The 16,971-nt window shown below is 44.1% G+C and overlaps 1 protein-coding gene across 2 annotated transcripts in view; it reads right to left on the bottom strand.

Moving 5' to 3' along the window:
- Positions 1 to 3,410: 3,410 nt before the first annotated feature.
- Positions 3,411 to 16,971, bottom strand: part of braf (B-Raf proto-oncogene, serine/threonine kinase) — a 28,025-nt gene continuing 14,464 nt past the window's right edge. Inside the window, exons 7-20 of one of the 2 annotated variants that reach the window (XM_029248667.1) lie at positions 16,649 to 16,768; positions 11,382 to 11,553; positions 10,778 to 10,817; positions 10,014 to 10,133; positions 8,732 to 8,868; positions 8,446 to 8,563; positions 7,399 to 7,483; positions 6,540 to 6,716; positions 5,794 to 5,840; positions 5,556 to 5,674; positions 4,991 to 5,122; positions 4,237 to 4,371; positions 3,759 to 3,912; positions 3,411 to 3,467 (exon numbers count right to left, since the gene is read on the bottom strand). In XM_029248667.1, coding sequence (XP_029104500.1) covers positions 3,445 to 3,467; positions 3,759 to 3,912; positions 4,237 to 4,371; positions 4,991 to 5,122; positions 5,556 to 5,674; positions 5,794 to 5,840; positions 6,540 to 6,716; positions 7,399 to 7,483; positions 8,446 to 8,563; positions 8,732 to 8,868; positions 10,014 to 10,133; positions 10,778 to 10,817; positions 11,382 to 11,553; positions 16,649 to 16,768 — 1,579 coding nt within the window. In that variant the 3' untranslated portion in view covers positions 3,411 to 3,444. The remainder of the gene's footprint in view (positions 3,468 to 3,758; positions 3,913 to 4,236; positions 4,372 to 4,990; positions 5,123 to 5,555; positions 5,675 to 5,793; positions 5,841 to 6,539; positions 6,717 to 7,398; positions 7,484 to 8,445; positions 8,564 to 8,731; positions 8,869 to 10,013; positions 10,134 to 10,777; positions 10,818 to 11,381; positions 11,554 to 16,648; positions 16,769 to 16,971) is intronic. The other variant, XM_029248668.1, reaches the window with a different exon arrangement.

Here is a 16,971-nt window from a genome sequence, read left to right as displayed (position 1 = left end):
GACAAAATTACTTACGCTGACCATTGTGAAGAATGCAAGTGAGCCAAGATGTGAGACATAGTAAGCTATTCAAAGCAGGGAAACTGCTTGAAGTTCTTCCATTACTTCTTCATGACCAACTTCCAAACCATGGCTGAATTAAACATGAACACACACTTTAGTGTGTCTTGTCATGTCCGGGCAACACTACTGTTTGAACACATGGGTCAAATGCATCCTTCTCTTCCTTAGTGGCTGCACTCCGCAGCGCACTTTGTCAAGTCATACAAGAACCCGCAGCAAATTACTCCACATTCCCGGTCAATGAAAGCACACATCAGCACCTTCTAGATCAGCTGAGGAAATGCACAAAAGCATTGGGACCTGAAGCAGAGTGAGTTGCCAGTCCACGTATCGACAACAAACTTTTCTTTTCAGAAATTGTGCAGAATTTAAAATCTCTTTATACTCTTAAGACTTTGTAACAATCAAGTCTTTTAAAAAGCACAAAACCAGGAGATAACACATTGAAGGATTTCAAACCAGGACACAGAGGGGAAACGGTGATGCTAAGATCCATCCCAGCGTTTCGATAGTGAGATATATTCTGATCCACCCAAACGCAAGTGTCTGCTCTATTGATACGAAGAAAAAAATAAGACCGGAAACTTGTATTTTCTGACATGTCAGGGACTGAGAAAAACGTAAAACGATCATCGCACATTGACTGACAGCTGGCTAATGCAAAAGTCACGGTAAGTAGAACAGCATACCGTGAAGTTGATACAGCCTTCATTACAGTAAATTCAGTGATACCTTAGTAACTGTCCACCTTTGACAGGAGGACATTCAAAGGCAAATAGTTTCAATTTGCAATGAGCAGAGTTGCCCTTCCAACTTTCTGCCCTTGAAGAGATGGTGTATACCAACAATTCCCTAGTTAGACTTGCAAGTGTAAATAGCTCAATCACATATTCAGTGCCTGGCAACACCGTTTTAAACTGCCCTGTTCACTGAAGTCCGACTACAAACAGAGCAGCTGTAAACCTGTTCCCACGGGAGGTCCGACCTAGAACGTGCCGATTCAGTGCTCTGTGAAAGCGTCAGTCTGCTGCTCCCAGAATTCTCAGTTCTGCTGTATGTGGAAGGCTAACACTGCCCACTGCTGGCTGGTTGAAGAAAAGCAAGACAAGAACGAACGCATAATGCTGCACATGATGACCTTCCAGAGACAGCGAATAGACATACCCTGGTGAGCAGTAGTGTCTGCTAGGCTGCATTAATTTCAACAAACATCTGAAGAGGCCTGTATCAATAAAGTAAAATCTAGGATTAAAGTAAAATCCAGTGTGCACATTTGTTATATGAACAGGGATAAACGGGTCAGCAAGACAAAACCCATTTTTACTTTTTGTAAAAAAGTTAGTGTATGCCAAAAAAGGAAACTGAATATTATACAGAAGTGAGGTGCAAATTTTACAAAAATTCTGCAAACTGATATGCAGATTGAGGGACAAAATTTTATTATACATTTTCTGCCACAGCAATACGCTTTTACTTTGGCAGTACGGACATAGACTGGACTAAAATAATAACAGCTTTATTTAAATACCTTTTAAAGAAGTGTTTCTCATTTGGATGAAGTACTACAAAGTGCAAGTAGATGCATCTGAATGATGAAGTAAGCAGTTAGACACAAAGACTTTAAACCAAAAGTTTTCCAAAACAAATGTTAACATTCTCATAAATACTAGAAATGATCCTAAATTCACAGGCCTGCCTGTCCACACAAAAAAAGGTTCAAAAACATAAACAATAACACTGACCCTTTAAACAACTACTGGAATGAGAAGACGGGTTTCTGTGAGACAGAGGAGCCGGATTACGGCGAGTTTCCAAAACGACACCACGTCCAGTGCAGGACCAGAATTTCAAAAGGTCAATTCTCATATCCCTCCTATGCAGTTATCCACAGCTTAATATGGGAGGTTCTCCATTTGAATGTTGCATGTGAATTCAGAACAAGGCAGAAAAAATTAAATACAATCACAAAAGAAAGCAAACTTTCTACTCATGGCAAAAATATGGCAAGGAAATTTTACTCCAGCAACAACACTGCTTAACAGCTAACAGGAATTTGTAAAAGAGACAAGAAGAAAAGAAACCTTTTATTAAATTAAGGAGTCTGGCTTCGTATGGCACAATGTGTAACAGAAGTATAGACCTCACAGTAACAAAACGAATTAAATAGCTTCCTATTTACTTTGCTGTGCTCTGAACTTGTCCTATTGTCACTACTGTCAGAGTAGACCGGCAAACAAGGACAATCACATTTGTCGCCGAACGTGGAGAGTTGTCGTGTCTAGCAGAAAACACCAGGAATCACAATGCAGTGATTAAAAGTACTATCGACAACAGCGTTTCTTCAACCAGCTTGTTAACACACATCTACAGCTTAACCCCTTTTTCATTCCACTACCTTCTGTAAATAAAGAGTGGACGTACATTCCATAGGCAACGCTCCACATGCAAGCCTGCCTTGTCCAGAAGGCGCGATCATTTAAGGACTGTATGAGAAGGGCCTGCCACGCGCTTTTTGAGGAACAGGCAACAGAAAAATAGTTGCTTTTTGTAGCTTCTTCAGAGCGCGTAAAAGTGCCGTTGGGTTTGTTTCGGACGGAATGTACTCGGAATTCTTTCAGCACACCCTCAAAAGAAGGAGGGGAGGAGGAGGAGAGAAAAAAAAAAAAAAAAAAAAAAAAGTCTTTTAGCAGTCTTTCCCCAGAACCAGATGAAAACAAATACCAACCACCTTGCTCCTAATGCCAAAAACCAAGGTGAAAAGACAAAACAATCAAATGAAAAACAAAAACAAATCATTCAAGTCATCTTCCAACAGGACTGACCCTGTGTCCTCTCATGCCTCACTGGGAAGTGGGAATGGCTCCAATGCAAGCCTGACAGCAGCCAGTGAGCAGCCGAGAAAGGATGCTCTCTAGAGCCACTGGTCAAAGGGTGTCTTTCGAACTCCAGCTCACCTTGTGTGACCCTACAGCCAACCATGTGGGAGGGACAAGATCAGGCAAATCTTCCTCTTCTCTTTCCATCGCCCCTTCACCAATGGAGCTACAGGGAGACCATTGGCAACGTTCATCTCCTATGGGGTTTTCCACCAGGTCTTAGTTATGGATTCCTTACAGTGCATGTCATCATCTCAGCCATATTGTTCACACGTGCTTCTTTGACATCTATTTTTCATTGTAGTTGAAATTTCTCCTCAAGAGATTTTTTTTTTTTTTTTTTGCTGTTCCAGCACAGTTGTTGCTCTTCAGATAGCAAGAAGGAAAACAGCACATTCGTTGTAACTGTTTATAATGGATGAACCCACTTTAGGAACACAAGACTTTTTTTTTTTTTTTTTGTTTTTTTTCAGTGATGAGGGATGAACAAGTGGAATCTTCTCTTCTACTTGAATGCTGAAAATTCCCCTATAAGGACGAAGCAAAAAGGAAAAAAGAAACTGACATTTCTGCAGTGCAACTTTGTTTCTACAATTGACTGGAGGACAAACAAAATACTTTTGTTTGAATGTTTTGCAGACTTGATGCTGTAACTTTAGAACTAATACGGTGTGAAACTAAAAAAAGGCTAAAACCATCAAAAAACTACACTTTTACCAAAAACAAAAAAAAAAGGGGGGGGGGGGTTCTCATAATGAATTTCACAGTACAGCTAATGCTATTGAAACCTCACAAAGCTGCAGTGCATAGTCCACTCACCATATCCTCCAGCCTGGATAGGGGTCTTGGGGGAGGCGCAAGTGTACAGGCTAAAGTCCTCCGTCTGGAAGCCAGCCCGATTCAGCGAAGGCTCAGAGGCGCTGCGGTGGATCTTGGGTAGCGACCGTGCCAGCAGTTCAATGGAGGCGAGGATCTACCAGACAAACAAAGACATTTCTATATCACACTTTCAGTATTATCATGTATTCCCCCAATCCTGTCAAATGATTCTATTATACAATTCCAGGTACTGAATTTGCATTGTAATATACTGAAGTTTGTGCTCTATCTTACTGATGTTTCTAATCAATGTTTTCTTGCATTAAACAAAGCAAATATTTACACTGACACTAACAGCTGAAAGGAACAAGGTGAATAAGCTTACTAATAAAGTCATCTGTTTCTATTAAGCCTCCATGCTACCACACAAACATGCTTTGGGGAGCAGAGTCAGGTGTGCTGAGATTGTTTCGGTCACCTGGGGGAACAGTGGCCGTTCCTCTCTTTTCTTTTTCAGGCATTCAGCCATCAGCCTCTTCATGGCCTTGGGACAGTTGCTGCGCACTTTGCTAAGGTCTGGGGACAAGTAGCCCCTTCCTACCATGAAGATGATCTGTGAGGAAAGGACTGTCATCAATCATCACATGAAGAAAATGGGTATAGAAACATTTCTTATACATACTTAAAAGCCCAAAAGTAAAGAATGCAATATCTAAACATGCAAAATTTTATGTCAGTTATAGGAAAGGGACTGCTGAGCTTGAAGGAGGGAAAAAGTGTGCATAATGTTAAAGACTGAACCAAGAATTGCAAAACAATAAGCATTTTTTATATGGAAGCAGGATTTCTGCAGAAATGTATCTCGACTAAACTGAAATTATCCATCAGCTGCCTCATACAAAAACTTTTAAGTAAAATGTCAGACAAGCTGTTTTTGCAAGAGCTTGAAACCACTGTCAATAATAGTCAAGAAAAAAAGGCAAAGAGGTCAACAGCTGAAGTACCTAAGACACCACTGCGACTATATCCTCTCCATCCTACAAATAAATCCCAGTGAGTTAATCCTATATTTGGCCTTGTAAGTCCAATGTGCCTGTACCGCTACAACTTTGTCAAAGGTCTTTCATTATATTCCATAATCCATACAGATGACACTAAAAGAAAGAGGGTTTTTATTCCATTACAGGACCACCATTCTCAGTGCCATATATGTCCTTGTGACCTATACCCACCTGGTCTCGGTTATTGATGTTGGAATATGGTAGAGCCCCTGACATGAGCTCATAGAGCACAATGCCAAAGGCATACACATCTGACTGGAAGCTGTAGGGGTTCTTGTCCTGCAGGCGTATCACTTCTGGGGCCTGGGGAGGGGGGACGGTGAGGACAGAGGAACTCTTAAACCCATGACATTAAGCACACTGGTCTTTAGCGCTTTCACAGGAACACCTGAGCACGATCACCTACAGCAGAACTGTTCAACCAGAATACTGGAGTGCCAGCTCCGGGGAGACAAAAAAAGACAAGATCCAAATTGCATTCTAGGCTGAACCAATGTAGCTCCTGCTCTGGGCTTTTAGTACCGTGACAAGACTTCAAAAACCTGATGAACTCCATCTTGGCCAGCTAAGCTCTATGCACATGGAGTAGTAGACAGAAAATCGCAGATATCCAAGGAAAGACAATTTTTCAGACTGCGAGCAAAGCCTCACGTTTCAAAGGCAACTGAAATGCTGTCCTTCCTCCGATCCCCATCACTATAGCCCTAGTTAGCTCCAGCAAGAACAGCACACTCACCATCCACAGGATGGAACCAGAGAGCTGCTCAAACTGATGTGAGCCGCTCCAGCGCGACTTCACTGTGGCCAGGCCAAAGTCACCTATCTTCACTGTCAGGTCTTCATGCAGGAAGATGTCTAGAAGGAGGGTCAAGGGCATTTCTCCCAAGAGCACTGTGGGATGCCATCTCAGGGAAAACCACCCCCTTCTTACCTTTTACCATCAGGAATCTTGATTTGTCAAACATAAAGGATACTGTTGCTCTTTAGGTCTCTGTGAATGATGGATTTGGCATGCAAATAGCTGAGGGGACAAAAAAAAGTTTCAATGACAAAAATATAGTGCTATCATAAGAACAGGACACAAAGAGCAATTTCACAAAATTGTCCACTACAAATTGCATGCTGCATGCTTACTGCCCTTCAGCATAAGTATGTAATAAATCCACCTTACAATGCCGTACCATACCCTGTTTGAAGGTCATCTCATGCCAGGGTATTTATACACGCTTGTTGGCAGCAACAATCAACATTGGCGCGATCACTTTAACGATCAAATTTCCCTGGGACTAGAGATACTATATGTTATTGTAAACTTCTTGGGATCTAGTCAGTCATTCCTACCATCTCTGCTGCAAAAAACCTTATGGCACGTACTGAAATGACTCACATATTGCTAGTTTGTATACTAAGCCTATGCATAAGCTTTGTGTAGCAAAGCATATTATTTAAATCGTGACCTCTCACCACTCACCATACTGATAACTCATTTTATTGTCACATAACAGTGGACTTTTATATTGCGTACACTTTTACACTAGATAGTATAGTTTTTGCACCGGTACTAAAACACTGCTCTAGTACAGTAATAGTGTTTTTTTTTTGTGAATGCAAATTAACACAAACTAAAAATGCAGATACTGTACACTTTAAAATGATATTTTCTGCACATTGCTCCAACCCATGAGTGAGGTGAGCTGGGGGGGAGAAACCGATGACTCACTCCATGCCCTGTGCAGTCTGCCGGGCAATGTCGATGAGCTTTATCATCTCAAACTTGGTCTCGATGATGTGTAGGTGGTGATAGAGGCTGGAGCCCTCGCACCACTGCGTCACAATGGCCAGCTGAGGCTTGGTGGTGTAGCCCATGAATAGCAGGATGTTCACATGTCGTGTTTTCCTAGACAGGGAGCCACGTGACACAGATACTGTTATGGCCAGGAGTTCAGAAACAAACTATTTCTGGTGTCTGAGGGGGATATCATTACATTACTCAACAGAGACTGGAAGGATACATACTCTGAAGTGTCCCCTTGTTAAATTTATAGAAAAAGGATTTTCCTCAGGTCTGACTTGTTAAAGGGAATCTTTGGTGGGGGGTTACTGTTTGTCTCTGCCAGTAAAACAGCAGAGATAGAGAAGAGTAGTCATGGACCCACAAAAACCCAAGATGGAGTTGTAATTAGGACAGAGCCTCAAAGACATGCATCAGCAATGAAAACCCTCCCGGCCCAGTAGGCTTCCATCTCAAGTCATATTGATTTGTACAGAACACAGCTACAGCATGATGAACCGCAGGGGGAAATTCTTTGTAAACTCATAACTGCAAGAGTGTGTGCAATCAGCACTAATGCTATTAGTTTGCCATCACTGAAGGCCTACTGACTCAAGTGTAAAGGAAAGTAAGGCATTTCTGGAAAAAACTGAATTCCATGTTCCTCCACTGCAATGATCTTATGATATGTTTCCACTGACATGCTGGTGCTATCCTTGTAAAGGTGAATTGTTTTGTGCCGATTTCCTATAAAGAGACAGCGTAAAAAGCTTTCTTTGGAAAGAAAGCTTTCTAGCTTTGTTCTTACCTGAGCACCCCGACTTCATTCTTGAAGGCCTGTAACTGCTGAGGAGTTGGAGCTGTAACATTAAGCATCTTCACAGCCACATCACCTGCAAAGGTGTAAAAGTGTGGATTAGTGACAAAAGAAGGGAAATGTTCCAAGTCATTCAGCCTATGAGAATGCTTTTTCTACAATGTGAATGCTTTACAAAGTTACAATGAACATTCAGGGATCTCCCAAATGAAATGAGTGATTCACATTTACATTTACTTAATTAGCAGATGCTTTTCGCCAAAACGACTTCCAGTTAACCGTACGTAGTGTTATCCGCCCACACCTTATTCACCAAGGTGACTTACACTGCTAGATATGCTACAATGGGTGACTCATCCATACATCAGTGGAACACACTCTCTCTGTCACTCACACACTAGGGGTGAACCTAAACAGCATGTCTTTGGACTGTGGGAAGAAACCGGAGCATCTAGAGGAAACCCATGCAGACATGGGGAGAACATGCAAGCTCCACAGAGACTGAGAAGGGATCTAACCCATGTCCTCTCGCACTACTCAGGCGCTATGACTCTATTCGCTGCACCACATACATACAAGTGAGGTGCGAGTATGTGTGTGTAAAAGCTACAAGTGCAACAAACTTACAGAAGAGTGACAAATGCACACACAACTTTTCTGAGGAAATGCATTAATATAGCATAGCTATCTACACACAGTTGCAGTCCTTCCCTCCCCTGCTGCAAGAAAGTGTTTCTTAGCAGCATGTTTTCAGAGAAACCTTGAAATAAAACTCCCTTAAATCAGGTCTAGCAACTTGTACTACCTCAACTGTACTGCATTACTGGTCACTTCTGATAAACACTGGATAAACAGAGTAACAAGGTGAAGCCCCACACTTTTTACCGCACAATGTAAAGATGTTGTGTTTCATGTTCTACTCAGCACATGGTTAAACAAACCACGTCCTTTAGGCATGAAAACTGGTAAGCTACAGTGTCTGACAGCACTCTCTAAGCACATCCTTGGTTTACCCATCTTCCCTTTGTTCCATCTTACCATGCCACTTGCCCTTGTAGACAGTCCCAAAGGACCCAGAGCCTATTCTCTGACCCAGCGTAATCTGGCCCTCGGGGATCTCCCAGTCGTCACTTGAGTCCCGTCGGCCCAAAGACTTCTGTAGTTGAGGGACACAGAGCAGCTATCAGCAAGCAGTCCTCACACCCTCAAGCCATCCTTTTCAGTTGGTCTTTTTCATTCGGTATTATTTTTTATAAGTTAATTAAAATATGAACACAGGAACTAAAAGTATATGTTTAAGTAAGCAAGCAGCACAGTGACTCGCCATTTTATTGCGATCCTCAGAGGAAGATGAGGACTTGCGCTCCCTTTGCTGCCCTGGAGACTTCTGTGGTGCCTTCACATTGGTCAGTGAACCAGGGAGGGAGGCTGGAGGTGTGGCTGACAGTCCTGTCGTGGAGCCTGAGGGACAAAGAGAAAAGAAACAAAAAATGGTAAGAAGCAGCATGCCCGAGGATGGTGGCAGCCAAACGCGGTTTCGAGACAAGAACGTGGGGGCTGGGGTGTTAAGCCAGTCAGTGTTGGGTCTGCTCTCTGTTACATGATATGAGGTGGTCGGAGGCAGCACACAAACACATGCAATGTAGGTTGTAGGGAGTGCTGGGAAGTAGGGTGTGGTGGCCAAGGCAAAAAAAGGGGGGAGGGTAGGGATCAGCCCCCAGACAGGCCAGCGTTGAGCTGCACTTCCACACTGAGCCCCTTTTGTTGGACCACTTGTATTACACAAGATGAATGGAGACAGTGACACTACCTCAGTAATTCTGACATATTTCTAGTTATAAATAAAGATTCTAAATATGCATCAAGAACTTTGATATCTTTCTCGGTTCAGCGTTCCCAAGTTGCAGAACCACCAGTGAACATTCAGAGCTACAGTGGCTGTGAACATGAGCTTGCTGAGGTTTGTGTGATTCTGGCACATTTGCTGGTAAACAGACAACAAAACCCTGGCTAGGTGGTCCTAGAAAAGCAGAAGTAGTTATCCTGGGATAAAATTTCTTAAAATAACTTGAAATAAACCATACTTTATGCAATAGACACATTAAAAATATAGACAAACTTTGTGTTACTGAGAAGGATGTTAAGTTAAATGTAACCATTTATAAATCAACATATATTATAAAAAGACATTTGACTACTCAAGTTGATGCAAACTGTTAGTATTTTACACAGTCACACCCTGAAGCTGGATGGGTGCAGAAAACAAAATAACGCCCCCACAAAACCAAACGTAGACACTTAGAAACTGGATTCGCATACTCTCCTATGCCAACTAAACATCTCAAAAACTGCATCATGGGATGCATAAGTAAGCTTCTAAGCAACCTTCCATAAAAACACCTACTACACCTCTAGATAGTCACATAAAATAAATTTCTGCAATTAGAACCTGAAGAGTCAAAATGTGGCGCAGTAGTCTAAGACAGTGAGGATGTCTGCTTAGGGGTGGTGTGACAGTGAGACTGAAGAGAACAGAGAGAAAGGGGAGAAGAAGAAAAGGAGGAAGAGCAAGAAAGAACAAGCATGGGACACAAAGGCCTAGCTACCTCGAAACACAGGACCAGGCTCAAAATCAAACACAATGTCATTGGGGTAGGAGTATAGGAGGGGACTTGAGGTCCGGGTTCGGTGCTTCCTCAAGCAGCGAGCTGGTTGGGCTGGGGGGGCTGTAGGAGGAGAGAGACAGACACAGATCACAGGCCAGGAAGCCCAGAAACTCCCCCACAGCGGGTGTGTGCCGAGCAACAGGTGTTAGAGAGTTGGGGTGGGGCAAGGGGAACCAAAACTCTGCTTCCCAAGGAGGAAATCTTTTTAAAGACCTGAGCTGGCCTTTAAAAAGATGCATGACAAGATGAAAGGAGGCTGCAAATACAAGACCCTATGAAATGTGCGCATTTACAGTGCAGAATGTTCCAGGTGTTAGTCTACAACTCACCCTGGAAGCTTGACGGCTATATTTGAGTTTGAGGACAGTGCAACCGAATACTCTCATAAAATGATGAAAAAATGTAGGATTAAATACAGGTAATGACTGAACAGCACGTATATCACATCCCTTTGCAATTAACGCAGATTTCATAGGGACCTTACGGAGCCAAGCAGACTGCTGGTAGTTATGGATTCTGTGTAAGTAACATGAAACTGAACAGATGACAAGCAGTGATCCTCTTACCTTTAATGAGGAGTGAGTGGCGATGATGAATAAACTCAACAGAACCTTTCAGCGTCAGCACATGAGCATTCCCATAGATGAAAAATGGCACGGACAGGTAGTTGGAAAAGTACCACTGAAAGAACATTAAAAACTCACCTCCATCTGACCTCTGCAACCCCTGATCTCGAATAAGGTCCTGAAATAGAATAATGTGGTAGAACAATCAATTTTTCTAGACCTGGGAGTTGGGATACACTTTTTGGTACAATGCTACAATAAGCAAAGGCACTGTTAAATTCACTTCATGGAGGATCAGTGTGAAGGCTAATGTTTACATCAACTGATTTACCTGTTGCAATTACTCCAATTGCTTTGCCACTTATATGTTCTCAAGCACATCTGTACACTTTCAGAAATGTTGCCAGATTCTTTTTTTTTTTTTTTTTTTTTTTTTTAAAAAGAAAAATCTTTTTCAGGCAAACTGAGGAAGTAGTTACGTAGGTGTGCTAATAAAAATTTACATTTATTCATTTAGCAGATGCTTTTGTCCAAAGAGAAGTACATCTCAGCAAAAGTACAAATTTTATGACGGTTAAATCTTAAATCAATTCATTCATTCATTAAAAATCTATCAACATGCACAATGGTTAACATGAACTGTTTGACACCTGATTTGAGTATCTAAGAAATTTGCATCTTACTGATACATTACTTCATTAACATTTAAATGCTAATTTATCAGCAGACCCTCCCCACTCACATCAATGTTAACAGGCTCAATAGTGTTGATGTGGACATTGGGGGCAGAGGAAGAGCGGTCCCTCTGGCCAAATTGGTTACGGTGGTCCTCGTCACCAGGACGGAAGGTCTGTGGGATGGGGATGGACTTGGTGGACTGGGGGCATGGAGAGGGGGACGGGGGGCAAGGAGACCTTGTGGACCAAGAAGCAAAGAACAAAGGTCATGAGTTGAGGCTCAATCCAAGCTGCAGAAATTCAGTCTTCACTACAAATTATACCTAGAAACAGGAACCAGGAATCAAACCAAGACTAGATGTGCATTAAGGCACTGTTTGTGTACATTTGTTCATTAGCAATTCAGAGTTTCTCATAAAAGCAAGGATGACTATGCATTTTGCGTTCACCTGGCACTTAATGGGTATGTATGGCTATGTTCGGGTTGTGTGGGGTGTCAGGGAGGGGTAGTACCCCTGATGGGGGAACAGTCATACTTAGGAGTAACTTGCCCACTTTGGTCCCCACCTGACACTCAGCTCACACCTATGGCTCCATGTAGCTGTTAGCATGTGACAGCAGCCACACCCCAGAAACCACTTCGACTGGCGACTAAACCAGGCAAAGGTAGCCGACGGGCCTGAATCCCTCAGCGAGTTAGAGCTTCTCTGCCGATATATATGAAGACTGGATCTGGCAGATTAAGCAGAGGAAACCTCACAGGTTCAACGGTCAGGAAGGCAGTGACAGCAAGCACTGTGGAATGCTCAGAGCCCAAGACACATAAGGTGTCTTGGTCATCCACTGCGCCCAGCCCTATCTCCAGCCATCCCAACTTTTGGCTTGCCACTGGATAAAGATAGGAACTGGGAAGAGAGAGTGAGGCTGACGTCAAACAACTCTCTCTCACTTTAATCCAACTCATGCGCAAGTCTCGACACCTTCTTATCAAGTCCTGTGGCGATGCACGGGCGACGAAGCAGCAGGTGTGGATACACTGGGAGCTGTAGCCAGGAGCCTGCACACAGACGGCTCAGGCTTAAGGATCGTTACTTCATTGACCAAAGCAGCAGTGGAGCTCAGCGTCTTCCTAAGCAACTAAGCAGCCCTACTCAGGATTGCACTGCTCACTTCCATAGCATGAGGAAGAGGCTAGAAAAGGTGCCCTAAACATTGCCTGCTTCACCTTACACTGGCCAGCATACCACGGCTGGCGGAGCTCCAACGTAAGCGGTCGAACCAATACAAAACGTAGGGTGACGCCGATCACCATTGGCACATGGAATGTAAACATGCTACTGGAGAACCTCACAGCAGACAGATCGCAGAGATGATCAGTGCTTGTCGCCAGACAGCTCGCAAGTTACAACATTGACTTTGCAGCCCTTAACGAAACTCGCCTTGCAAATGAGGATCAGCTGGCCAAGGTAGGAGGCGGCTATACATTCTTCTGGAGTTGCCGCAGCAGTGATGAGCATCACGAATCTAGAGTTGGCGTCGCCATAAAGAGTCATCTTGCTTGGAAACTTGCTAGCCTCCCCAAGGGTGTGAATGACCGACTCATGACAATGCAGCTCCTACTTAAAAAGGAAGACGAGCTACCTTGATCAGTGCATACGCCCCCACAATGACCAACCCAGAGGATGTAAATGACACGTTCTATGAAAAACGTCAGTCAGTGCACCGCACAGACAAGCTGATTCTGCTTGGCAATTTCAACACAAGAGTAGGGTGCGATGCTTCAGCCTGGTAAGCTGGTAGCGTAGTGGTTAGAGCAACTGCCTTTGGAAAAAAAGGTTGCAGGTTTGAGCCTCACCTCTGGCTATAGTACCCTTGAGCAAGGTACTTACCCTGAATTGCTCCAGTAAAAACTACCCAGCTGTATAAATGGGTAAATAATTGTAACCTTAACATTGTAAGTTTTGGAGAAAAGTGTCAGCTAAATGAATAAATGTAAATGGTAAGGAGTCATCAGGAGAAATGGAGTGGGCATGTGCAACAGCAACGGCCTGCTACTTCTGAAAACCTGTGCAGCACATGACCTTCTGATCACCCACACAGTCTTCTGCCTCCCTAGCAGCAACAGGACTTTGTGGATGCATGCTCGCTCTAAGCACTGGCATCTGATTGACTATGACATCATCAGGAGAAGGGAAAGACAGGCTTTGTCACCCTGATATCCTATGTGCGGTGCTGCCTGTTGGACGGATCACAGGCTCATAGTATCCAAAATGAAGCTTTGCATCATGCTGAAGAGATGATCACAAGGTTGTAAGGCCATCAAAAGGATCAAGGTGTCGAAGCTGAAGAACAGCCGCTTCACTGAAAATCTAGTGAAAGATTTAGAGAATGAGCATGTTGATTTCTTGAGGACGACGCTGAGAAAGACTGGGAGCAATTCCGCAACACTGTCCGTACAGCTGCTCCATAACAGCAAGACTGGTTTCACAAGAATGATATGGAAAGCCAGGCCTTACTTGCTGAGAAGCACTGCCTGCATCATGCCCATCAGAATGACCCATCCTCAGCAAAGAAGGCTGCCTTCATCAGTGCTCACATAACAGTACAAAATAAACTCCAAAAAAATGCAGGACTCATGGCTGAGTGCCAAGGATGAAATACAGGCATGTGTAGACAGGAATGACTCCAAGCAGTTTGATGAAGCCCTCAACACACTCCATGGACCACAGTCTTCTGGGAATTCTCCCATCCTGAGTTCAGATGGCACTACTCTTATTAGAGAAGACACAGATCCTTCAGAGATGGGCTAAACATTCTGAAGCTGTTCTCAACCACCCTTCAGTCATCAGGCTCCAGGTTGCTGTCGATTTTATGGATGTGCTACCAGAAGAGTGCAATGTGAAGAAGGTCATCAGTTAGCTGTCAAGCAGCAAACCTCCAAGGTCAGATGCCCTACCAGCAGAAGTATACAAAGACACTGCTGCTACAGAAACTCACTGAGCTGTTCCACTCCTTCTGGAAGCAAGGATCCATCTCACAGGAAGTTAGAGACGCATCCATCGTACACCTCTATAAGAGGAAGGGCAATCGCCAGGTAAGTGACAATCACTGTGGGATCTTGCTGCTCTCCACAGCAGGTAAAGTCCTTGCAAGACTCCTGCTGAACCGTCTGAGTACTTACCTGGAGCAGGGCTTACTGCCAGAAACACAGTGCGGCGCCTGCAAGGAACGTGGAAACATTGACATGATCTTCACTGCACGCCAACTACAGAACTGTCAAGAGCAGAATCGTGAACTCTACGCAACTTTTGCTGAAGTCACAAAAACCTTTGACTCTGTCAGTTGCCAGAGTCTGTAGAGAATCATGTCAAAATTTAGCTGTCCAGACAGATTCATACTGACGGTACAGCAATTTCATAATGGTATGATGACTCGTGTCCTGAATGACGGCGAAGCATCTGAGGCCTTCCCAGTCACCAATGGCATCAAGCAAGGATGTGTTCTAGCACCCACCTTGTTCAGTATGATGTTCTCTGCCACGCTGACTGATGCCTTCCAGCACAGTGATGGAGTATGACTGAAGTACAGAACTGATGGGAAACTCTTCAATTTGAGGCAACTGCAAGCCATCACCATCCTTAAGATCAATGCCGCTGTCAACAGAAGCCCCATCACATTAGAAGGTGAAGTGCTAGAAGAGGTGGAGAACTTCACATACCTTGGTAGCATCATCGATATGAAAGGTGGAGCGGATGCTGACATTAGAGTACAGATCGGCAAGGCAAGGGTAGCTTTCCTCCAACTGAAGAACATCTGGAGAGCAACGGACCTGAACATCAACACCAAAATCAGGATCTTCAACACGATCATGAAGCCTGTCCTACTTTATGAAGCTGAGACCTGGAGAACGACTGCCACAACCATGAGAAGAATCCAGACATTTAACACTTGCCTCAGACAGATTTTCCAGATTGGCTGGTCCGAGACCATTACCAACAAAGAACTTTGGCAGCAAACAAAACAGCAACCAGTGGAGGACGAAATACTCCAAAGATGCTGGAGATGGATCGGCCACAACCTTCGAAAACCTGCTTTCAGCATCAAATGGCAAGCCCTCACCTGGAAACCACAAGGGAAGAAAAATCGAGGCTGACCAAAACAGCTTGTGCCACAACAGAGGCAGACATGAAGGGGATGGGATACACCTGGAGACAACTCAAGAGACTGGCTCAGGACCGGGATGCTTGGAGAGCTCTCGTAGGTTGCCTATGCCCCAGGTGGGGCCGAAGGTGAAAGAAGAAGAATAAGTAAGGCGTCACCGAAGCGAAGGAAACCGTGCTACAGGACTTTCTTTGCCGACGACTGTGTTGTGAATGCTAGTAGACAGCCAGAAATGAAAGCCAGCATGGACAAGTTTTCGTCTCCATGGAACAATTTCGGTCTCACCATTAACACCAAGAAGACTAAGGTCTTGCACCAACCAGCTCCCCACACAGAACCCTCTATCACTGAAAATAGAGACCGCAAGCAGTGGACCACTTCACATACTGGGCAGTACCCTTTCCAAAGCAGTGCTGAAGTAAACTGCAGAATTGCTAAAGCTAGCTCTGTCTTCAATAGATCGCGCTCCAACATTTTGGAATGTCAAGGGATCAGCCTACCAGCTAAACTGAAGGTCTACTGTGCAGTGGTGATTTCAACTCTGCTGTATGCCTGCGAAACGTGGACTCTCTACCAGGGGCATGCACGACAGAACAATCACTTCCACATGTCCCGTCTCTGCAAGCTTCTGAAAATCAGATGGCAGGACAAAGTGCCAGACACTGAAGTCCCTTCCAGAGCCAGTCTGCCATCACTGCTAATGAGAGCTCAGGCCAGGTGAGCAGGGCACATTGTCAGAATGTCAGACGAGCGCATCCCCAAACAGCTCTTCTATGAAGAACTCACTCAGGGAAAGTGCTCCCTTGGAGGGCAGAAGTCCCTTGAGATCAACACCACCACCTGTGAAACCCTCGCACTGAACCATCCAGCATGGCGGAGATTTATTCACAATGGCTGCCAAACAGCCGAGGCGAACTGCTGAGGCTCAAAGAAAGCGTGAACTGCGAAAGTCCAGAGCTGCTTGCACATCATCAACAATGTTGTCACATTTTTGCCCGACGTGTGACAGGACATTCCGCACCCAAATCGGACTACTCAGTGATCATCGGACTCACAGAGCCCGGTTGCCAAATCAATAGTGATGTTGAGGTTTTCATCGACAACGATGGACAAACATCAATGGATATGCAACATGACAAAGTAGAGAATGACAGCCTGTGAATCCTCTCACCCAGCTGAGTCCAAAGCAGGCATGGATGGGCACAAATCAGACACAGGTGTGGTGCCTTCTGATGACGTCTCCTCCTGCATGATAGGATGATGCTCGAAGAACTTGGATACCAGAAGTAAACTACACAGAAAGATACAACGGCAGTTTACTTACAAAGCCCAGTAAGCATGTACTGTTCATGCAATCATGCCTTGCTTTCCTGACAATAAAACTTATCATGTGAAAGGTAGAGACAATTAATATCCACCAGTCACCACTGAAAACATGTTTTTAACATCAAAAACATCTGTGCACTATAGCCCTCACAGAAAAGCCAGAGAGAA

The sequence above is a fragment of the Scleropages formosus genome, chromosome 24 (assembly GCF_900964775.1).
Source record: "Scleropages formosus chromosome 24, fSclFor1.1, whole genome shotgun sequence".
NCBI classification, from domain to species: domain Eukaryota; kingdom Metazoa; phylum Chordata; class Actinopteri; order Osteoglossiformes; family Osteoglossidae; genus Scleropages; species Scleropages formosus.
The sequence above is the reverse complement of the archived record's forward strand: the minus strand, read 5'-3'. Positions and strand labels throughout refer to the sequence as shown.